General features: G+C 40.3%; 1 protein-coding gene across 2 annotated transcripts in view; it reads right to left on the reverse strand.

Moving 5' to 3' along the window:
* Nucleotides 1-24,968, reverse strand: part of DGKI (diacylglycerol kinase iota) — a gene marked incomplete at its 5' end in the record, with an annotated part of 458,035 nt that overhangs the window by 192,356 nt on the left and 240,711 nt on the right. For both annotated transcript variants that reach the window (XM_082631691.1, XM_082631690.1), the window contains 4 exons: nt 8,204-8,264; nt 10,111-10,193; nt 22,278-22,373; nt 22,953-23,027. In XM_082631691.1, coding sequence (XP_082487817.1) covers nt 8,204-8,264; nt 10,111-10,193; nt 22,278-22,373; nt 22,953-23,027 — 315 coding nt within the window. The remainder of the gene's footprint in view (nt 1-8,203; nt 8,265-10,110; nt 10,194-22,277; nt 22,374-22,952; nt 23,028-24,968) is intronic.

The raw sequence follows: 24,968 nt of genomic DNA on the forward strand, positions 1-24,968 counted from the left end.
TGGGAACCTGTGGAACACTGGGGAAATATTGGAAATTGCTTAGTCAAATTCAGTTAATTTGCAGATTTATTAACTGAGGTACACAGAGGTCATGTTATTTGCTCAAGACAAAATAATCAAAAGTGGCAGAGCTGGAGTCATGCCAGGTCTGTTGACTTGCATCTAAAATCCTTTCTCCTCCAAGACGAGTACTTCCCAGGATGTCAAACTTGCCCATCTGGCAAGAAATCTAAAACTGTCTTTACCTTCTAGAAAGGGATACCACTATGTTCATCCAAAGTGGTAAACTAAAAATCCAGATCTACACTAGTGTCCAAAATCCCCCCCTTTTCCCCAAACTGGGCGATTTGCTCCTAGACAAGTCCTTAGATTTCCAGCCAGCACTTCTTTAGCTCTTCCCTTACACACAATACTCACTAAACTTGATAACTGAAGTAAAGGAAAAAAATGCCAGATGCTAAAGTAGTGCTGATGACTATGTTGGATATTGCTCCTGAGCTGCTAAAAGCACAAACTAGACACAGTAAAAGCAGATACTTCTAATAAGCTACGAGAAGGGGATTTAGAAGTCATTAAAAAGGATGTGAAAACTCAGAAATCCCAACAAACTGGGATCACTGGCTGCAGCTGTAGACAGCCCTGAGTAGAGACAGAGAGTCTCAGAAATGTGGTGGAACTTACTAGAAACCAATTCAATATCCCATACAGAGCAGGGAAAAGAAGGCAGTCTCTTTAAACCTTCTGAGAGATGATCATGCAGACCTCCCTTTATGATTTATACTCACAAGTCAGTCCATTTACCTTTAGGTAGATTTTTGTTATGTTTATTTGAAATAGGTCTATCTTTTCTGAGTAAAGATAATGCTATGAGTTCAGACTTTCAACACCCCATTTCACTCTAGACACAAACATAGGAGGAAACAAAAAGTCTTCATGGGCCAGAAACAAATGAAGCACAAACTGGCAAGCAGAGGAAACCAGGAGTTTGGCTTCTGTCTGATTAGGGGGAATAAACGTTCACCCCTGGCTGGTAGGAGGCTGTGTATGAACCAGGCTCCCCACTGGTCAGCAGAAAAGAGGCCAAGAAGAGAGGGTGCCTCTCTTATCACTGCCTGAGACCATAACCCATAGAAAGTTGGAATGCCTTAAGGCTCGAGGCACACAGCCTCTAACAGTGCATCCAAATTCCCACGAGCTCAATGACACACCTGAAACACCCCTGACGTGGCCACAGGATGGGAGCCTTAGCCACTTAAAGAAAACCCGACTCTACTCTCAGGATCCTGGAAACCATTCAAACTACTAGAAAGGATTAGTAAAAGGAGGTAGAGAAAGAAAAAGGAAAAATCATAAAAATAGAACTACCATACAACCCAGCAATCCCCCTACTGGGCATATACCCTGAGAAAACCATAATTCAAAAAGAGTCATGTACCAAAATGTTCATTGCAGCACTATTTACAATAGCCAGGATGTGGAAGCAACCTAAATGCCCATCGACAGATGAATGGATAAAGAAGATGTGGCCTATGTATACAATGAAATATTACTCAGCCATAAAAAGAAACAAAATTGAGTTATTTGTAGTGAGGTGGATGGACCTAGGATCGGTCATACAGAGTGAAGTAAGTCAGAAAGAGACAAATAAATACCATATCCTAACACATATATATGGAATCTAAAAAAAAAAAAATGGTTCTGAAGAACCTAGGGGCAAGACAGGAATAAAGACGCAGAAGCAGAGAATGGACTTGAGGACACGGGGAGGGGGAAGGGTAAGCTGGGACGAAGTGAGAGACTGGCATGGACATATATACACTACTAAATGTAAAATAGATAGACAGTGGGAAGCAGCTGCATAGCACAGAGAGATCAGCTCGGTGCTGTGTGACCACCTAGAGGGGAGGGATAGGGAGGGTGGGAAGGAGACACAAGAGGGAGGAGATAAGGGGATATATGTATATGTATAGCTGATTCACTTTGTTATAAAGCAGAAACTAACACACCACTGTAAAGCAATTATACTCCAATGAAGATGTTAAAAAAAAAAAAAAGAAAAAGGAAAAATCAAACACAGCAAAACAACTTCCTCTGAACACGAGCCTGCAGAGAGAAATTCTAAATCCCAGGAAGAACGCTAATAGTTAGATGGATGGAAAGGTTAGAGGAATAATTCACAGCCCATGAAACACAAATAATTTTCAAATAACTTTGAAATAAGTGTCCCATAACTTCCACGAATTGATAAGGTGTCTTCTAATAGTCCTTTGATCAGTATAATTGTCCTCATTCAAACCTTAAGCGCTGTTCCTGTTTCTGTTTTTGTTTTTGTTTTCTGAGAAGGTTGCCAAGAATCCACATGAAACTGTGGTGTGGTTCCACACAAAATGCCATGAGCCCTCTGGACCCTTTCTTCTCAATTGATTTGATTTAAAAAAATGCATAGGTTCTATCTTCTTTTTCCAATAGCCAGTTAATCAACTATTTAATTTTCCCCTGAATACAAGCAGATAATCTTAGTATTTCATCATGACACAACGCTTGGAGTCATCAAATGTCTCCTGCCTTTCACAGCAGAGATTTTTTGTCTTGAAATTCCCTCATGTACAATCCATGTTAGGCTAACAGTTCTTTGGCTGAAGTGGGCCCGTATCTCCCCTTTGCACAACGCCTGAATAGCTGTTCTCATCCAAGAGCTACATCATCACTGCCCAACAACCAGCTTCCTCAGAAGGCAACATAACTTAGGCGTGCAGGGAAGGCACAGAGTTGGAAGGAGCCCAGCTGCGTCTGAAGCCTGGCTCCATCACCTACTGAAAGTCACACAGCCAGTAAGTCACTTAATCTAAGTTCCCTCCTATGTAAAAAGGGATAACAGTACCTGCCTCATAGGGGTATTTTACCAACTAAATAACATGGAGACATTGCTTAGCATGTGCCTGACAAATAGGAAATGCTAAATTAACATTAACTGCTATGATTAAGTATATTTTTCTTCCTCTTTCTTTATTTCATCCATAAAGGTCCAGTTTCCTAGAAGCAAAATGCCCTCTTCCTGTCTCTCCACTTAAAGAAAAGTTGAGTCTCAAAGTTCACAAATCACTCCCACCTTTGACTGCCATCAAGTCACAAAAATCTCTCTTTCACAGACTATCACAAACAGTAAAAGCCAAGCTGCGCTGCAGCATAAAAAGGAGGGAGGGAGGGAGAGAGGGGGAGGAAGGGAGGGAGAAAGGGGGAGGGAGGGAAGGAGGGAGAGAGGGGGAGGGAGGGAAGGAGGGAGAGAGGGGGAGGGAGGGAAGGAGGGAGAGAGGGGGAGGGAGGGAGAGAGGGGGAGGGAGGGAAGGAGGGAGAGAGGGGGAGGGAGGGAGGGAGGGAGAGAGGGGGAGGGAGGGAGGGAGAGAATATGGAACAAATACACCTACAATAGCAGGAGACATAAAAGATCTTGAGGGGCTTCCCTGGTGGCGCAGTGGTTGAGAGCCCGCCTGCCGATACAGGGGACACGGGTTCGTGCCCTGGTCTGGGAAGATCCCACATGCTGCGGAGTGGCTGGGCCCGTGAGCCATGGCCGCTGAGCCTGCGCGTCTGGAGCCTGTGCTCCGCAACAGGAGAGGCCACAGCAGTGAGAGGCCCGCATACCGCAAAAAAAAAAAAAAGAAAGAAAAAGATCTTGAGTAATAATCCATGTACTTGCCCCTATGACAGCAAAACTATGCAAAAGTCTTAAGGTCCAAATCTGTTATCGGAGGCTCTCCCTTCCCAGGACCGTGCTCCTGCTGGAAGTCCAGACTGCAGGTTCGTGGGCAGCGACTGTGTTTGCTGGGGCTTTCGCATGACCCCAAATCCTCTCCACCAGCTTGACCAGCACCCCTTCAATTAAACTTAATTAATTGCAACACACACCGCTTTGCATCTTTCCCATCACAACTGAAGAAAACGATCTGGATTGGGCAAGATCATTTTCCAGGTGGCAGGGTTCCTTTCTGCCTTTGTGTTAGGAAATGCAGGGCTGACAGGGCTAGAACACCAGGGTGCTGGGCTTCGGCCCTGAGCAGAGCAGCCCAGCCAGACCTGCAGCCGCAGCAGCTGCCCGATGCTGCCACCCCCTGGCCCTGTTCAGCTGTAACCATCACTGAGTGTTTCCCAAGTGCACATGGAACAACGTTTTCATTTGGCAATATGCTAACATTAGCGTTGGCTGAGGGGTGGAGAGGGCCGTGAATTGACATTTTCTCTGAACGAAGCAGATGCACAGTTGCCTTTCCTCATATCATCTGGAGGCACAAAAGTGAGGGATACCCACACGGAGAAATCAAAGGAGAACGAGGGCAACGTTTCTGCGCCCAGAAAGATCATCAAAACGCAGCATTTGACAACTGGGTTCCCTTTCTTACATGTACACAATGATTCTTCCTTTCGATATTTTCATATTTGCACTCAACAGTTTACAAAGTCACTCTGTGTTAAAAGAAATGTTTAAAATCGAGATAATAGTCAAGGTATGAGCTTTTTTGAAACAGAATGTAGATTTAGGCTATCCATCCTCTCATCAGCAAGGACCACTGAGGGTGTACCAAGCTCTTCTTCAAGAGAGGCTGGGACGTCGGGGTGCTGAGGGAGACAAGGCGTGTGGAACCACCCGCTGGTCCCGTCAATTAAAGGGGAATAACAATCCTTTCTTCCCTGCTCCTGCTGTAGTGAGTCGGGGCATGGGGGTGCCTACTGTGTAGGATGTATCCTCATCTAGGGAAGCCAGCGGAATCAGAAATAAGCATAAAGCGTGTGGCTCAAGTCCATTTAATCCCAGCCCTTTGGAAAGACGTTACCAGGGTTAAGGGTGGACCTTTGGATCCAGCCCAGTTCATCAAGGCCAAGGGCAGGTAAGGAGGGATCATGTTTCACCTTAAGGATCCATAATGAGGGGAAGGGACCTGTGACCCTTCTGTCTCAGTTCACGCACTCCTCGATATTTAACCAAGGTGGCAGCCACGGGGAACTGGCTGGGTGGAGACGTGGCCGAGGAGAGGGCAGAATACAAATTTACCCCGTGACCAAAGAGAGGCTGTTTCTAGTTTAAAAACATGAAGGTTTGAGATCGTTCTGAGTTAGTTTTCTCTCACCCTAGAGATCAAAGACGGGACCAGCCCATTTGAAACCTGCAACTATGTGACAACCTCAGGATTATGCAAACCACTTACAAAGAGCCCACACCTGGGCCACCTTCCTCTACAGCCGTCACTGGCCTTGTGTGGTGACGGACTGCTTGAACATGGCTGATCTCAACTGGAGACGCTGTAAATTTAAAATATATGCTAGATTCTGAAGACAGTCCAAATTGAGCATAAAGTATCCCACTAATGACTTTATACTGATTGCATGTTGAAATGATAATGTCTTGGATATAGTGGGTTAAATAAAATATATTATAAAATTAATTTAACCTGCTTCTTCTTAGTTTTTTTAAGTGCCTTCTAGAAAACTTAAAATGTAAAAATGCGGCTTGCATTATAGTTCTCTTGAACAACAATGGTCTATACTAACATAATGCTACAGCTGTGAAGACCCTTAGGGATCCAAACGTATCCCTTTTCAGATTTACAATGTCTCAGAAGTAGTTAAGGAACCTTCCAAAGCACCTCTTCCTCCTCCAACTGCAGTATCTGCCTCCTTACACTTTTTACCAGGATAAAATTAAAGTAACTCATACTGAAGCCAAATAACTTTTCTCCAAATTAATGCAACATGTCTATATATTTAATAAGACCTTGTACACACAATAATGTGATTGAGGGTTAACATATCCTTGTCCTAACCCATCAAAAATATCCCATATCTGATTCCTCCTGCAACCTTGTCACTGACAGAATTCTGACAGCCTCTACAGTGACAGATACACTCACTAAATAAAGGGTGAGCATATTATGTCAAATATATACCCGACACTTCACTTGCCTCGAGCCAATAGCTTTTCTTCATGCATCCATCAGGATGCCTCTTCTTTATATAAACACTCAAAATTTAAAGTTTCATATTCAAAACTGATAAAAATGTCAGTCACGTACCTTGATAAACATTTCATAAACCCCATATATCTTTTACAAAACATCTAACAAGGTAAAATAAAATAAAACCTGGTTTTACATAAGGTATAAGATATGCAAAGTTTTGATTCTGCATGACTGGACTACAGAGGTTACCACTGACAAAAATAACTAGTTCAAAACTATGCATCAGTTCTAGGGGAAATATACTACTTTTCATGGCTGTTGTAAGGGACCCACGTATAAACGTCTAGTGCAGTTGTGAGTTATGTAGAGGATGTGAAAATTGAAGTTAGGATCACAGATAAGGTACCAAAGAAGAAAAAGTGCTTATAATATAAACAAAAAGTTACATTTAGCCTTGTGGAATACCCGTTAATATGGTCTATTTAAAGAAGAGATGCTAGAAAAGCTGGGGAACAAGGTAGTCTGCGTGTCAAGTAGTGACATTAATGGCACCAGAGAGTATAGAAATTCAACACTGTGATTTGATCTGGTCATTAGGACCCATTAGGGAGGTACCAAGTTTCTCTCATTCTGGGTTTTGTCCCAGACACTCTCTTGAAACTATTTCTTGAAAACCACCAGTTACTTCCTAGTCTCCAAATCCACAGTAATTCCTCAGTCTCTTCTCAAGAATGTAATCACTGCCTCTGTCTTGAAACTCCTTTTGGGTTATTATTTTTTTTTCTTGACAGAATAGACTACTGGTGGTCCTTCTGCTTCTATCTTTCCACTTTCCTTTTGAAATTCAGCTCTGACTCCTTAATTATAAATGTTTCACAGGTGTCTGGACTTGGCTCTCTTCTTTGTCCTTTATGCTTTGAATTCCCATGTTTCCAAACACTTTCCTAACTGCAGAGAATACCTCAATACCACATAACTTAGAACAGTGCTTCCTACACATATCTGCTGAGTAGAGGAAAGGAAGAAGAAAGCAGTGAGGCAGAGAGAGGAGATGGGAGGTGCAGTGGATAATGGGGAAGTTTGGAACGTGGAACAGCCAATCCAGGATGAAGCCCAAGATATGGAGATGGAACAGGCAACTGATGTGGATTTGAGGTAACAATCACTTAAAAGTCAAGAAAGAGGAAGGACTCTGAATTCAAGACACCAGGCATATCCCCGTAGTCAAATAATTTTGGAAAACACTGGGTTAAACAAAGTGAAATAGGTTTGGCTTCTTTAAGACTTTATGATGAATTTTATAAGCTAATCATGTGTATTAGAGTCTCCAAGAATAGTAAACATTACTTTCCCAACTGAAAAATGTTTTCCTCTCCGCAGAAAATCTTAAAGGACCAGTGCAATCACTGTTTCATTTTTTTTCTGGTTGTGTTTATTAGTATATAATGTGTATCCAGTGCTGCATTAAGTGTTCACGTGCTGTGAGAGATAAAATTAGAAGATTCCGTGGCTGCCTTTGAGAATAAAACATTCTAATTAGGAAGATTAGAGAAAAGCCAAAGATAGTTCATCATAAAATCCTATGAGATCAGACTCCAAATACAGAAGAAAAGACACTGGACAGCAAAATCTAAATGTCACGATTCTCAATTATTTGCCTTTGCTAAATATAGCAACATAAGTAGAGGGCAAATTGAGAAACAGACGAGACAAACTGGGGAAAATACACCAGTGATATTAAACTTCAGCCCAACTCCATCTTTTCTCCAAAAATGACTACAAAGGGAACCAGTTGTGATCTTTAAGGCAAACCCATGTTAGTCAATATTCTAAGTTTTATTTCCACCAGTTAAAAAAAAAAAGCCATAATTCAATTGTGTACACATACTTCTCCATAGTTGTGACCAATTATTAAGAATATATGGAAATAGGTCAGTTTCTGTTTTAAAAATGATTTAGTCATCTACAATCCTCATTCTAGTGATGTGACCACATCCTTACTTTGTGGAACAGGAAAGGGTATAGCCTAGTGGAGAGAAGGAAATCTAATTTAGAAGATCAAGTATGAATCCTTGAGGGCAATAACAAAGTCCCTCCTAACTCTTAGGGGCTTGGATTCACGTGAGAGACAGAGGTTTGAGGGGATTGGAAAGACTGTGAGGTGGGAATAAAGAAAGAGAAATGTCTTAAGGAAAACAAAAGACAAATGAAAGAAACAAGGGAGAGAACTAGATTCTCTTTCAAGGACCTACCGTTCCATCCCCACCACAGGCCAGAATCCGCAGATTTGGTACTTTCCTATATAATTCAAGCCTGTAGAGGATACAGAAGGAGAAGTAAATAAAAGAGCATATCACTGGCCATAGCAGAGAGCATGATTCCAAAACACACTAAAACGAAGGGGGGCGTGGAGGGTGTCCACTAGAGAAAATGCATAATTGCGAGAATGGTAATACCTTCAAAACTAGTCACCAAGTAGTCACCAAGTACTGGTTCCAACAATCGGATTAGGGGCTGGCAGCAAATGTTACTGGAATGGGGTTTTAGGGTGTCCTAGTGTTTTATTTCCCATAATTCCTATTAATGTGTCAACGCACATTATTTTCTTCACTAGTGTCAAATTCCTTCTTTTTCTTTCCATTCTTCTCCCTCCTTTCTCAAAGAACATCAAATCTGATTAGCTTTTCCCAGACCTATTTATTTTTCAAACCTACACTTCCCACTCTTACTCCTAGAAAACCTTCTTCAGAGAGATAGGAAGGACACCCCACTAGCATTATTACTACCGCACCCACAATTCCATCTCCCTCTCAACTCACCCGCTGACGCTCAAACCCCCATTTATACTCCTCAGCCCCAAAAGGGAAGATTTACTGAATTTTCTTTATTTTGAATTTGTCTGCTTGAAATTAGATCTTTCCTGTTGTCTCAAGAAAATGCAATGATACTGCCCCTGCTAAACTGTTTGCTTAAGTGACAATTTCAATGGCTCTATTCCAGAAAACATCACCTATTTAAATCAAATTATATTTTTTTCTGATAATAGTTCCTGTCCTGCCATGTTCTTTATGGTTATCTGTGAAGTATCTACCTAAAGTCTAACTAAAAATGATAAAATCTTAAGAAAAGTAAATGTAAAAGGGCAAAAGTAAATGTAAAAGGGCAAAAGCAGATTTGCCTTAATACATCTGAATACAGAAAAAAATAAAGAATAAAGAAGTCTTATAGCAAACTCTAGTGGCAAGGAAGTTCATAGATTAAGAGAATGACAACAGAAATTAATTTTCATAATTAATGTTCTCTCTTAGGCTTAAAATATGTAATTTATCTATTTCTACAGGAATATTATTTTCTAGAAATTATCTGGGCTTGTGTTTCTTTGCCTCTGATATTATTATTTATAAGTAATTATAAAAATAATTAGTATCTCTTTAGCTCTAATGTTTACCAGATGACATCTGAACTACCTTATTAGGTGGATTTTAAAAAGGGAACCAGACAACAGCAGAAATGTCTCTGCTCCTTCCCACCATGTACCCCTCCACAAAAGGGAAGATACAGGATACATGTCATCTACAGAGAGACTTTATTTTTCACCACTTCAAACAAAAAACAGAGAATGAAATTTCTGAGAGGCTCAGATGAAGGACTGAGCAGGAATTAGAATGTCTCTCCCACTCTGGTAGGGAATCCATAGGTATAATCAATTCATCGATCAAGCTCTCAAATGGACACAGATGCATACAATTTCTAATGCAAATAAATGAAAATATTCATAAACAGATATGGCCATTCTCCACAAAGATACACTTACATTCCCATTAATGTACGTCTCCAAAATGGTACATGCATAAGTAGAAAAAGGATGGATCCTTTCTCAGTTCAGATTTGCTCATAATGTACAGTTACATGTGTCTAAGCAGCAAACACACTCAGAGTTAACAACTCAGAGGGTAAGTGTTGAAGGAAACTAACCCAATGAAGAGGGAAACATCAGATGAAGTTTTAAGGGGAGGACAGTGCAGGTGAGCAAGTAGATGAGAGACGGTCAGAAAAATACTTCATGAGGTGATCAAATAATAAAGCTTGACTCCAAAGCAGAAAGTCCTTCTCACTCGCCTTAAATAGTAAGAACCATGGCGGGTATTTCCAGACTTACGCGTCTTTTGGCCCTTCCTGAGAAAGATCAAAGACTTGCCGTGGATTCAGGTACCACATGAACATCTGCAGGACCTTGGTTCCCTGTAAGGGAAAAAAAATGACAATAATAGGAAGAAATTTCCAAATATTACCTGCTCATTTAAAGAATAAAAATAAATCCTGTTCTAAAAAATAATATTGAATTATAAACAGTATAGAGTAGTAGTTAAAATCATGGGCTTTGGCCATCGATATACATAGGTTGAACGCTTATATTAGGCTCTGTCTAACCTGTGTAACTCTGGGCAAGTTCTTTAATTTCACTAAGTTCAGCTCTCGTCTCTTTAATGCAGGAATAAAAATGCCTAGTTCACAGACTTGTTGTAAAGATTAAATGCAATAATGTCTGAGGAGAACATCAAAGTGGTTGGCATGCAACAAATGCTTAATGATTAGTATCTATTGGCTTTTACTATCATTATTTAACGTATGAAAATCCACATAGGGAAGTTATTAGTCAACTTATGTAATTTAACATTACTTTTTACTTTATTGTGCAGATTGTTGTCTTTGCATAATATGAAATAAGGGCAGTATTAGCTAAGTATGACTTTATTGAAATAAATGTTTTTAACCACAGCAAAAGTATCTCAGGCTCCACAGACTTAAAATATATAATTTCTCTAGTTACTGCTATTGGCTCTTACTTTGACAGTTTTCAATTTCCATGTATATATCTGTGTCTTTTTCTCTCTCTCATAACCATTTTTGGAGTGTCTTAAGTAACCGTGACATTTATAGAGATATCATGGCAAATACAAAGCAATTCTGGAGATCACTTCTTAAAGTGAATTGAGCAAAAATCAAATTAAAGAAGAATTTTTTTTTAATTTATTTAATTAATTTATTTATGGCTGTGTTGGGTCTTTGTTTCTGTGCGAGGGCTTTCTCTAGTTGTGGCAAGCGGGGGCCACTCTTCATCGCGGTGCGCGGGCCTCTCACTATTTTGGCCCCTCTTGTTGCGGAGCACAGGCTCCAGACGCGCAGGCTCAGTAATTGTGGCTCACGGGCCCAGTCACTCCGCGGCACGCGGGATCTTCCCAGACCAGGGCTCGAACCCGTGTCTCCTGCATTGGCAGGCAGACTCCCAACCACTGCGCCACCAGGGAAGCCCCAGAAGAATTTTTTTTTTATTAAGCAGTATCAAAAGAGCTTTAAAATTGAGTAAGGTGCCTCATTTTAGGTCACTACCAACCATAGCAAATAATATTTGATCGGTTGGGCAGCATCCGTTGCTTATAACTATCATCCCTTTATTAGCTATCATGATCGCGCTTTCTTGAAAATATTCCTAAGTTTGTATACCCATACGCTGTATTTGAGAGTCATCCTAGTACAGTAGAAATAGCACAATATCTGAGTCAGAGCTAACTTGGGTGTTCTAACTGGGTGACTGTGAGAATTTATAATCTTGCAGAAATTCAGCATGTAAAATAGGGCAATGTCTACTTTCCAAGGTGATTATGAGAATTAAATGAATCAGTAATAGTTTTGTATCCAGCACAGTATGTGGCACAAAATAGGCCTTTGTAAATGTTAGTCCCTTTCTCTTTTGTTCCTTGTTAATCTATTCATTAAACTACACTTGAGCAGGTGAGGGCTAAAGTGTAGTGTATAATTATCACATCTCTATGCCAGTTGTTAACAGAGGCCAGTGTATGTCTTTTGTTCCACATTTCATCCAAACCTATAATTTAAAAGTTCTGCTTTATCATGTGCTTGCTATAAATTTAGGAATAACATTCTACCCTTAGTTATTACAACTAATGCTTCAGTTTCGTCAAATGACATACTTTGTTTCCTACAAAATCTAGATATAGATTTAGGTACATAATAATAACTAAACACTAAACCGTTCTCTTCTTTCCACACCAGGCCTTGGTATCAAGCCAGTTGGGGATTATTTCAAGTAATCTTTTATGTTTCAAAGGTAACACCAGAGTCATTCTAATGACCAATCAGTTTATTAAAATTTCCAACTGACTTGCTAGGAAATTAATTTTTCACTTTTAGATTCCTAGGGCAATGTGAATTGTGGATGTTAATTACTCCTTCGTTGTCACCTTTGGCTATGGTGTTCGTCTCAATTCCAGTTTCTCTTATACATACAATACTAGGTAATTAACACCTTTCAAAAAATAAAAATAAAAAGCTTGAGGGGTTTTTTTTATCTTCAAATTTCTCTAAAAGGTTTGAATGTCCACACCATTTGGGGTTTTGCTCATTTTCAATTTGTGTTAGTTTGAATACCTAATTCTCTACATTTATCCTTTTGAGAAAGGGGTATTTTTTAAGGCTGACAAGTTTTGCACCCCACGCTTCTAGGAGGTGCCACTTAATGTTGCAGCCTACTGGAATAATGCTCTCTAGAATTGGACAGGGATGACTTTCATAAACATGCAAGGCTGCCCTATCAGAGTTTATATTCAGGCATGATACAATTTCTTATTTTAAAAGTAATCTTTCTAAAACACATTCATTAGCAAAAATGATAAGTGTCTGAATGGAAGTATTGCATTGTTTTAAATCAATCTTGGTGGGTAAAGAAAAGAGACCTAAAACATTTAAGTTAGTTCTACTTACTCTGCTGCTACCTCTAGGATAAGCTATGTAGTGCTTTAATAGAGATAATTTATGGAATAGAATTGAATGGGTTGACAAGTACTAATTCACCAGGAAAAGAGTAACTTATTTCTTTCTCACTGACAAGATTAAGTCTACTCCATCACTTACACAATTCACTAGCAAGTTTCAAATACTCTCATAGTCATCACATGCTATATGCCTTGTAAAAGCTGAACTTCTGTGCAAGAGCTTTTTTATTTTTCTCTAAATGAAAAAAAAAATAGCTTACACATCAATTCTAATACGCTCTGGAGAGTGTCCTTATACATATGGTTGTAGATGTAATACCTCAATGACCACAGAATTTTCTAAGGTATTTTGAGATTGGGTATTCCTATGGAATGATAAAACTTTGTTCTTTCCAGCTCCAGGTATCAGGGAACAGAGTGGGGCAGAAGAAAACAACCTCCAAGAAAATAGGTAGATTGTTCCAGAAGGAAACGAACAGGATTCATCCATTCAACTACTATGTGCTAGGCACAGTTTTAAGTAAGGGAATCAGGAGATGGACAAGACAGAGAAGATCTTGTTCTCCAAAGGAAGTTCTCTGAATTATTCATTTAAAAAATATAATGGGGCTTCCCTGGTAGTGCAGTGGTTGAGATGGCGCAGTGGTTGAGAGCCCGCCTGCTGATGCAGGGGACACGGGTTCATGCCCTGGTCCGGGAAGATCCCACATGCCGCAGAGCGGCTGGGCCAGTGAGCCATGGCCGCTGAGCCTGCGCGTCCGGAGCCTGTGCTCCGCAACGGGAGAGGCCACAACAGTGAGAGGCCCGCATGCCGCAAAAAAAAAAAAAAAAAAAAAAAAAGATTTGGGGAGTATAGAGAATCAATTAAGAATGGGTCAGCTCAAATAGCAGCACATCAATTGTCATCAAAGCACTGTAACTCTCATGTAGGGTTCAGTACTCTATGTTACTAAGCAAGCCTTGGTTTATATCATGGAGGCATTATCTAGCTCATGAAAAGAACTGTCCAGACAATAAGAAAGACCTGAGGAAAATAACAGTGGGAGGAGGAGGTTAAGAAATCTCTTAACCCAAACAATCCCAAAGGAATACCTTATTGATTCAGTAAACCTGTATTAGGCTCCTACACTGTACCCATGTGCACACCCAGGAGCTCAGGAGACCAGCACAAAATAAATTAGTTCACTAAAGATGGTAAATGCTATGATGAAGATACCTACTGAGATGTATGAGTGGCTGGAGGAGATACTCTAAGTCCAACTATGGGGACTGGACAAAGGCTTCCTATGCATGATATTTGAACTGTGTCTTGAAGATGAGTAGAGTTAACCATTTCTTTTTACATGGAGTAGAGGAAGAAGTTTTAGGGTAAAGGTACAAGATGTGTGAGACAGCAACACATGTCATGGAAAAACTATATTCATTTCAGTCTTTGGACCATGAGGCAGGGGTGGTGGGAGATGAAACTGCCAAAGTGAGTTGTAGATTAAGTCATGTAGGCTATGGAGCTCAGGCTTTGTTTTGCAGGAAATGACAGTCACTGAAATGTCTTAATCAGAGGAACTGGACTTACATTTTGATACATCAGTCTGACTAGAGGCTAAGGAGCTAGACATCTAGGCCCTAGACCTATCTAGGGCTAGGTGGCTTGGTTTAGCCACTGCTGTACACTGATGTCTGCTCCTCCAAAATTCACCCTCAATGTGATGGTATTAGCAGGTGGGGCCTTTGGAATAGGCACACAAAAAGATGCCCAACATCACTAATTATTAGAGAAATGCAAATCAAAGCCACAACGAGGTATCGCTTCACACCGGTCTGAATGGCCATCATCAAAAAGTCTACAAATAATAAATGCTGGAGAGGGTGTAGAGAAAAGGGAACCCTCCTACACTGTTGGTGGGAGTGTAAACTGGTGCGGCCATTATAGAAAACAGTATGGAGATTCCTTAAAAAACTAAAAATAGAGTCACCACATGATCCAACAATCCCACTCCTGGGCATATATCCGGAGAAGACTGCAATTCAAAAAGATACATGCACCCCAATGTTCACTGCAGCACTATTTACAATAGCCAAGACTTGGAAGCAACCTAAGTGTCCATCAACAGTTAAGTGAATAAAGATGTTTATATATATATTTATATTATTTTAGATATATAATATAAATATACATTTATATATATACATATACATACACACACAATGGGATAGTAGTCATCCATAAAAAAGAATGAAACAATGCCATTTGCAGCAACATGGATGGGCCCTGAGATTGTCATATCAAGTGAAGTAAGTCAGACAGAACAAGACAAATATCATATGATATCACTTACATGTGGAATCTAAAATATGACACAAATGAACTTACTTACAAAACAGAAACAAACTCACAGACATAGAAAACAAACTTATGGTTACCAAAGGGGAAAGGGCAGGGAGGGGGATAAATTAATAGTTTGGGATTAGCAAATATACACTACTATATATAAAACAGATAAACAACAAAGTCCTACTGTGTAGCACAGGGAACTATATTCAATATCCTATAATAAACCGTAATGGGAAAGAATACACAGACACACACACACTAAATCACTTTGTTGTACACCAGAAATACAACATTGTAAATCAACTATAGTTCAATTAAAAAAAAATAAAAATAATAAAATAATGTTTTTTGATTTATCCCTAGGTTGAGCATCGTAGAAAATAACGTCTTCATTGAGGCTGTCTGTTCAGTATGTAGAAATAGTCTGGGGACTCAGATTGGAAGTTACTTCCTCTCTTTGTCTCCTCCTTCTCCCCACCTGGGTTGACCTTCCCTGGCCTGACTTAGGAAGGGATGGCCCTGGTCTGGTGAAGCCTGTCCATGAATGGCGTGTGAACTCGGTCAGTATGAGCTTGTCCACAGGCTGAACATCTCTCCCCACTATAACCTGTTGATAAGCTCCCTGGCAACTCTGATCCAGGGGTCCAGCTCATGCCATACCTGTACCCTGATTTCACAATGAACAGCATGAGCACCCAAGGCCTGGACCCTCGACTCTCAGGACTGGGTGGCCAGAATAATTCTAGTGGTCAGAACACCTGCTTACAGGGAAGAGAGCCAACATTTTATAAAAACTTTAAATGGAGTATAACCCAATCACTATGTTGTACACCTGAAACTGATATAGTATCATTAATCAGCTATAGCTCAATAAAAAAAGGACACTTGCCTAACCGTGAATGTATAATCTAAGTCACTGAAAGGTGAAATTCATGACTCATGAATTCTCCTTCATGAGTGTGAAGGAGATGCAGTGTGAAAGCAGGAAACATTGAGAGACATCAGAAGGGTCCATAAGTCTCAGGTACAAACATGTTAATGAGTCATGGGCACCCAAGAAAAATAATAAGTTTTGAAGTTAAAGCAGCAATAAGTGTAAGACAGGGGGCCTATTTCTCAAGCCCTCAGGTTTCCACACCGGGGAGGGCATCATGCAGGGATAAAGTTTCTCTTTCCTGTACTACCTCTTTTCCGCAGGAGGAGACACTCAAAGTTGATATCATAGCCCCTAATTCTGGTGACTATTCCCTCAAATAATTCACATCCCATCAATAATAGCCGTGCCACTAACCTCTAAAGCTTTGCAGAACACCCAGTACATGTCTACCTGAAGAGTGTTAGAAAAACAGAGACAATTATTCTGAAGCATCTGTTTAAAAGAGGGATTGTTTTAAAAAAGGACATAAAAGCAGTCCCTATAATGTGTGCAGCTCAACATATTCCTGCCAAGTGCTGGAAAATTTTCTAACACACATAAAATACTGAAGGAAAAAAAAGCTATAGGCATTTTACTTGCCAGCAGATGGCGATATCGTCTAGTTATTTAAAGAACAGAAGCCTAAGCAAGTTTTGTGCATGTGTGTTTTAAGTTTGAAGTCTAAGCTTCAAAAACAGAAGAGGGGAGTGCTTTATATCTAGATACAGGTGAGCAGAATAAATCAGTTCTTAAAAGACAAAAGTCAGGATTTAACAACAAGAACAACAAAGTGTTTCTCTACTTATTGCTGTAAACTCTTGAGAATCAGTGTGGTCTCAGCTATAGCAAGTGGCACCAGGGAGCGTGTCAGAAAAGTGGGATTTCAGAGCCACCTGCGACTCACTGAATCAGAAACTGCATTTTAACATGATCCCCAAGTGAATCATATGCACATTAAAGCCTAAGAAAAAAAAAAAAACCATGATTCTCAACACCGGCTAGACAAGAAAATCTACTAGGAACTTAGACCAGTTAAGGGGTCCTGTCCTCACAGGCTCTTAGCATGGGGTGCAGCAGACATCGGTCTTTAAAAGCTGCCAGGGTTATTCTGACATGAAGGGAGGGCTGAGAACCATTTCTCTGAGCTAAGAGATGAGCCTCCTTGAAGAAAGTAAGGACAAATACTGTATGCTAACACATACATATGGAATTTAGGGAAAAAATATCATGAAGAACCTAGGGGTAAGACAGGAATAAAGACACACACCTACTAGAGAATGGACTTGAGGATATGGGGAGGGGGAAGGGTAAGCTGTGACAAAGCGAGAGAGAGGGATGGACATATATACACTACCAAACATAAAATAGACAGCTAGTGGGAAGCAGACGCATAGCACAGGGAGATCAGCTCAGTGCTTTGTGACCACCTAGAGGGGTGGGATAGGGTGGATGGGAGGGAGACGCAAGAGGGAGGAGATATGGGGATATATGTATATGTATAGCTGATTCACTTTGTTATAAAGCAGAAACTAACACACCATTGTAAGGCAATTATACTCCAATAAAGGTGTAAAAAAAATTTTTTTTAAAAGAAGGAAAGAAAGAAAGAAAGGACAAGCTAAGATGCTATTTTTTTTTTTTTTTTTTTTTTTTTTTTTTTTTTTTTTTTTGCTGTACGCGGGCCTCTCACCGCTGTGGCCTCTCCCGCTGCGGAGCACAGGCTCCGGACACACAGGCTCCGCGGCCGCGGCACGCGGGATCCTCCGGGATCGGGGCACGAACCCGCGTCCCCTGCATCGGCAGGCGGACTCTCAACCACTGCGCCACCAGGGAAGCCCTGAGATGCTATTTTTCAAACAAAAAAATAAACTTTCATCTCAAATAAATTCTCACCCACTGTGCTCCTCACACAAAGCCCAGGCAATCTCAGAGACCCCGATATGACTCTTGATGATGTTTTCCTAAATGTGTTCCACAAAAGATCTACATCAGAATCATGGGAGATGCTTGCTAACCGGTAGCATTCCTGGGCCTCACCCCAGACCCACTGCATCAGATTTTATGGGGTGGAGCATTTCTAACAAGTGTCTTCATGGGTTTTATTTACAAACAGTTTGAAAGCCTCTGGACTATAAGGAGGGAGTAAGGGGCACATATTCAAATAGAATTAACCCGGACTGAACACTAGTGTCAGGTGGAAATTTCCTGAATTTTCCTGAAACTGAAAATTCCTAGATAAGAATTCTAACGAGTGATATTTCAAATGTTCTCATGACTGAGGATGTCAAACAAATACAGAGGTCATGTTACTAATCTCAACTTGTCTGTAAGGTAAATAGAAGTGAATGGTCTCCCTTCTCAAAACAGAACATCACACTATGTAAGGCTTGAACACAGAATGGTCCGCAGCGAAAAACCAGGTAAGAAACGGTATGCCCCCCACCCCATTTCTCCTTCCTTGGGTTCACTTGCTTTGTTTTCACTGCCACCCTCTGTTCCCCTTTGGCTCTTTGTCTCAACTATGGCTCATTTGGGTCCGAGAGAATAAAAGCAGGAGGGAAAATCTATGAGGAAACGAGATTCAAAGGAACTGAGGAATAAGAAACTCCTTCCTCGGATTGCGTTTTGCCAGATGGGATGGTTTGCTTCATCCTCTGACTCCCCATCCTATGGCTGAATGTGCCTTCATCTGCAATGTGAAGGTCATGTTATGGTCACAGCTCAGGAAAGGCTAGCCCTGACAGGGGAGTTAGATCAGCCCTGACCGTGACTCTGCCCTGCTCACCACAATCGGGGGATCAAAGCTGTACCATCCTAACACTGAAGAAGGAACCGTAAATATATGAAGCCGCTGGAGGTCAGTTTGAATGATTCTAATTGTAGATGGGTGTTCAGAGTTCTTTACAGCTTTCTCCACATTTCACACTGTGCTTAGAAACAATGCACAATGTTCTTCATATTTATTAGGCTTAGTAAAGAGTTCTACTTCAGAGAGGAACTATATAGAAATTTAAAGCTTTGTAATATTAATTTTGATTTGGTTAGTCACACTTTTGAGAGTCCTAGATATTCCGGAGGTAACATCATTAGGGCAATGCATTCACAAGCCAAAGTGCATCAAATGACAGCAAAGTCATGAAGCCTTTTGCATCTAACAACTGGCCATTTAAAAAATTTGAATACCTCACTGTGATCTCAAATTCCTCAAACTCATTTCAACCTCTTTCCCAAAATAATTTTTCCCTTTCCTGAAAACCCATCAATAACAAAGCCACTTTCCAGATAATGAGCTGGAAAATCTTGATGTTCTACTTCCTTTTATGTATCCTATTCATCCACGTGCCCGTCTATCCATTCATCCATGATCCACCATTAGTCCATCTGTCCGCCCAACCATTGATCAATCCATCCATCCATTGAGCTATCCCTCTGATTTTCTAAATTTTAAAAAAATTTTATTGAAGCATAGTTGATTTACAATGTTGTGTTAATTTCTACTGCACAGCAAAGTGATTCAGTTTATATATATATATATTCTTTTTCATATTCTTTTCCATTATGGTTTATCACAGGATGTTGACTATAGTTCCCTTTGCTATACAGTAGGACCTTGTTGAGGGAAGGATTAGGAGTTTGGGATTAGTAAATGCAAACTATTGATATTATATATAGGATGTATAAACAAGGTCCTCTACCCGATTTATGCTAAGTGAATAGACTCCTGACTTACATATATATATTCTCTATGTGTCTAATTAATCTTCCATCATATTGCTCCTTTGTTTAAAAAATATTTTTCAAAACGAAAAACACTTTAAATAGCAAAAAACAAGTTTTCACTATCTAAATCCAAAATCCTCAGCCGGGTTTTAAGACACTGCTCCATAGGTTCATTCTAACCTCTAATCACTTTTCTAGTAACTTAATATGCATCCTCTACTCACCATACTGTACTCACAATGAATCATTTTCATCACAACATCCCATCTTCTACACATACTGCTTATTAAACAATTATTTGTTCACTGCTCTATGCCATATATTAGACATCATAGGTTCAGAGGTGCGGCCCCCGGCATTATGGACACTGTATCGTTGCAGTAAAGGCACACATGGAGCACTTATGCTGCAATTCACATAATACAGGTGTGTGCCATGGACTATAGGGGCATAGTGTACAGGGCGATTAATTTTGAGCAATAGATCAGAAAGGTGCTACAGTAAAGGGTGAACAGAAATGTGACAAGAGAGGAGGAAGAGGGCATGACTCTAGTTTTCTCTCCTCTGCACAACTAAGTAGTACCCATCTTCCATTTCAGCCACTCCCTGACACCATTTCCTTATCACTCCCAAGTCACCGCTCGCCTCTGAACTTCCACAGCACTTGCGGTCTGATCCACTCCATTTACAACTCACATATATTTAACGTTGCTCAGATTCTTTTCCCCATTTGCCCCTTTTGTGTCATTAACAAACACGATATCCTTATCACTTAAGCGTCCATGAACTGTTTTCTATTTAGTGAAAGCGGAAGCAAACTTAGATCATCTCTGAAGTCCCTGTCTTTAATAATTTATACAGAGACTGAAACAGGAAGAGGCTGTATCTTAACTGGACCATCCCCTCCTCAAAAGCAGAGATCACCTACAATTTTCTGAATGCCCTAGGGAAAAAGCTTATGATAATTTAACAAAGGCATTTTATATAAAGACTGTTGTGATAAAATATATCAGACATGAATTAGCATGTGGTGCTCAGGTGGCCAAAATCATGGAGTTAATTACATTAGCTTTGCTCTGTTCCTCGGTCCCCAACCACACCCCCAATCCTAGTTAGGCTACAGTGAGACCAGAGCTAGAGAGGGTGTAAGATTCAGGGCAAACTGAACCTCACTCCTGAGAAACTCCTCCAGTGGTCGTGTCAGGATCACCATCATTACAACATGAAGATAATCATTTAGCAACTCAAAAGAGCAGAATGTTCAAAATAGATTATTTCTCTGCTTACAACACGTTTCTTTTCCCTGTTCTCTACAATGTTAATACAGACTTTTAACACAAGAATTATTATTAAGAATTTTGAAGAAAGGAAGGAAAGGAGTGATAATAGTTTCTTGAAATTACAAGCTCCCATAAGAGAAGCTTTACTATAATTAACGCGACCTGGAAAAATGCCCATTAACTTTAGTAATAAGAACATCGTTTTGGATCAATCCTAATTCTACGACTCCCCTCCTTATATGGGGTGACTAGACAGTTTTAAATCTTTTAGTTGTTTAGCGTGATACTTCAGGGAATCTTGTCTCAAAATGTCAAATGTGCACTTATCTTCATGGACACAGGAAATATTTTATCATCCAGTCTCACATGAAAAGAACAGAAAATCAGAGCCCACAGAAGAGTATTGATAAGAAGCCTCAGAGAGTGGGAAGAAAACTAGATTCTAGAACAATTTCTATCCTTTAAAGAGCTGTGTACTTTAGATATGTCATTAAATTTAACTTTTCTAAGGCTATTTTTTTTTTTTTTTTTTTGCGGTACGCGGGCCTCTCACTGCTGTGGCCTCTCCCATTGCGGAGCACAGGCTCCAGATGCACAGGCTCAGCGGCCATGGTTCACGGGCCCAGCCGCTTCGTGGCACGTGGGATCTTCCCGGACTGGGGCACGAACCCGTGTCCTCTGCATCGGCAGGCAGATTCTCAACCACTGTGCCACCAGGGAAGCCCTCTAAGGCTATTTCTTTATCCTCAAATGAGGTTGATAACTAATGATTCTATAGGACTTGGGCAAAGACCAAATGAAACCTGTGAAACGTAATATAGTTTTGCTAGCCTTGCTGGTATCTGTTGTTCATGTTTATCATGAATAATAAATCATTAATCTCTCTTTCCTCTGAAGAGAGGGAAAAAAGCAGTCGGGTCTAAATTACAATAGAAAGAAAGAAAGATAAGTTCATAAAGGGCTTCCTAACTATAGGAGTTGAGAAACCTGAAACATATTAACTAAGAGTTTATAGAATGACCTTTCTTGAAAATCTGTAAGGAAAATATTAGCAGTTAGGGTTTTGAGTACCTCTAGTAAAGCCTTATGTGGAAGTAGAGGGATAAATCCTAGAACCTCTAGGCTTTGCCTAGCCCAGTCATGTGTGAGGCTGTCCCTTGCTGGAGAAACTGGTTGTCTTCCAATGCTAGGGGTCCTACGTGGTGCTATTTTACTTGGTGTTGGGAAATGTGTTTTCAAGAAGGCATCGAAGCCTCCAGGTGAAACTCATGAAAACTGACTTACCTGGTTGCCTCCACTCTTGGGGTTCACAAACACAAGCAAAGGTTTCATGAGAGGAGAAGAGATAGGTTTTATCACAAAAGGGCGACCTTTGTTTTCCTAATGAAGAAAGAAAGCAGAACTATTGAGACATACGTCTGTGACTTGAAAGGCAGCCCCAAAACAATGAAAGTGAGAAATTACTAGCACCCCCCACCCCCCCAAAAAACTCTGCATCTTGTTTCACAGGACTAACTCAAAGTAAGTGAGACAGTATCTCAAGCTATAACTTGCCCCCAAGAATTAAGCCACGCTTTTGTTTTTATTCTGTATACTCAAAGTGTTCTAGAAACGTTCCAGCTCTTATCTTCATCTTTATAATCTTTGGGATAATACTTCTACAGACAAGTGCAAATGCTCTGATTCTGGAATGGCAGGAGGTTTCATATAAATATATATATATATATATATTTTAAAGGAATTTATATATTTATTTATATACTTATATATATATATATTTTTTTTTTTTTTTTTTTTTTTTTTTAAGGAATAGGCAGAATCCCAGTGTGGTTAGAATAAGGTGAAGGAGAGAGTGGCAGGAGATAGATCAGAAAAACACGCTTGGCCAGGTCAAGTCAGACAGAGGCGGCTATGGAGAGGAGGATGGATCTCACTGGACCATCACCCTCAAGCACTTACTTCAGTTCCTCTTTTACTGGCTTTTCTTTTAAAGCTTGTTCTCTTCTTCTTCCGATTTGAAGCCTTCAGGGAGTTCTGTAGGGAAAGAAGGGACCACCTGAGCTCGCAGGCAGACAGCCCACGAGCTTTCCCATGCAGAACCATCTAGAAGATGACGGCAGCACATGCTGTTTGACGGCATGCTTCTCATGCTTTGACACTTCCAAGCCACTGCTCATGGGTAAGCCACACACAGAACCCAGTCGCGTGCTTCAGAGTGAGCGACTGACTCCCCACCACACGGAGAGGCAGGGACTTAGAACACTGGAGGCTCTCATGGACTCACATAACAACACACGTTATACCTGCCAACCCTCCCAGTAAAAATGGAAGAATCCCAAATTCTCTGAGGGGCTCCAGTCTCCCGCCCAACCAGGTCCGTCTCCCGCCCAACCAAGTTCAAGTTCATCTCCTGGTATGGAGATCACCTATGTGGAAATGTAAAAAAGGAGGCCATTTTTTCACGTTTTCCTTTTGTTTTTTGTTTTTTTCCCTCTCTTTTTACTTTTTATAGGGAATGACCTGTTCATAAAATGACTCAACCCCACTGGAACTTTATGATCCAACTCCCCTATCAGCATTAATGGCTTGGTTTTACTATGCAAAGACTCGAGTTACTTATAATAATAGAGGGGGAGTCACTGTTCTTCCTTTCTCTGGCTAAAGACCCATTGGTTTAAAAAGTCCTCCCTCCCCTGGTAACATTGATTTTTTTTTCTTCTCATAGAATTGCATCCAACTTGCTGAAACACAGTGACCCCAAATTTACATTCCCAGTCTTTCTCTTTCTAGGGATTTTATGGACCACAACTTTGTGATTATTACAGCTATTTATTCTTAGTATTTGATACAGATGCTTTGAGAAGAACCTCTCTCAGGGGACAGTCACAGCTCACTGGCTGAAGACAAGGCAAAGCCAGATTTAATTAGTGAAAAGTCAATAGTCAATTAGATTGCCATCTTTATAAAGGCAAGCTATTACTACCATGTCATAGAGTTTTACAGAGTGTTGAAAGCCTGAAATACAAAATTCTTAACTTAAAAGCTTATATAAGTATATACATCTGCATTGTTTGAGCAATTAAATGTTTTCAAACAGCTTGAAGAAACTTAGGTATTTATTCTTCAACATTTTAGAGTATTTTTTCTTAGCATTCAAAATAAACCTTAGTCTAGAGTACATATAGTAAAACATCCAAGTTACAAGACTGAAACTATTTAGCTTTTATTTTACTTTCATTTGGACCATGAAAAAAATAAGTTGATTTGTGGCCTGTGCTCACCAAGGATGAAGGAAACTTTCTTGGACCAACATTTGTCCCAAGGTTTTCTTCCCCCCATCAGATTGAAAGAGTCTTCAGGTTCTCTGAATCTCCCCAGGAAAGAAATCGGAAGTTAATGGGTGTTCGAGATTCCAGGTGATTTCTCATCACTCACTCTAGACTATACTTCTCCTGCAAACAGATCTCCAAATTTCCTAATTCCGCTTTAAATGGGTGTACTATCGTGCTGCTGTTTGGGAAACTTTTGCATTCTTCGAGTATTTGCTATATTTTGACTACTTTCAGTTTTATTAAAAGGGAAGAAAAATTACTCGGAACCTTTAAACTTTTAATCAGCCAAATATTCCAAGAATGCTGAAAACTATTAGACCGACAGAAGCAGCATCTACTTGATGGCACTCAGTGATGCTCTGAGTGCTGGTACTTGGGCCCCAATAAATATTCTTAGTTAGTTTGTTTGGGGGTGAAGCCCAGGCAAAGATACTTTTTAAAAGCTCCCCAGAATAGAACAGAATAATCAAATAAAATAAAAGCTCCCCAGGGAATTCGAATGCGTAGCCAGGGTTGAGAACCCCTGTTTGAAGTACAAAGGGCAGAGTGAATAGCCATATGTACTGTGGTAAAGCCAATCACTGCAGTGAGGAACATGAGGTGTGGAATCTGCCAGGCTCGATGTGAATTCTGAACCTCCCTG

This window comes from Mesoplodon mirus (assembly GCF_964341445.2).
Source record: "Mesoplodon mirus genome assembly, chromosome: 9".
Taxonomy (NCBI): domain Eukaryota; kingdom Metazoa; phylum Chordata; class Mammalia; order Artiodactyla; family Ziphiidae; genus Mesoplodon; species Mesoplodon mirus.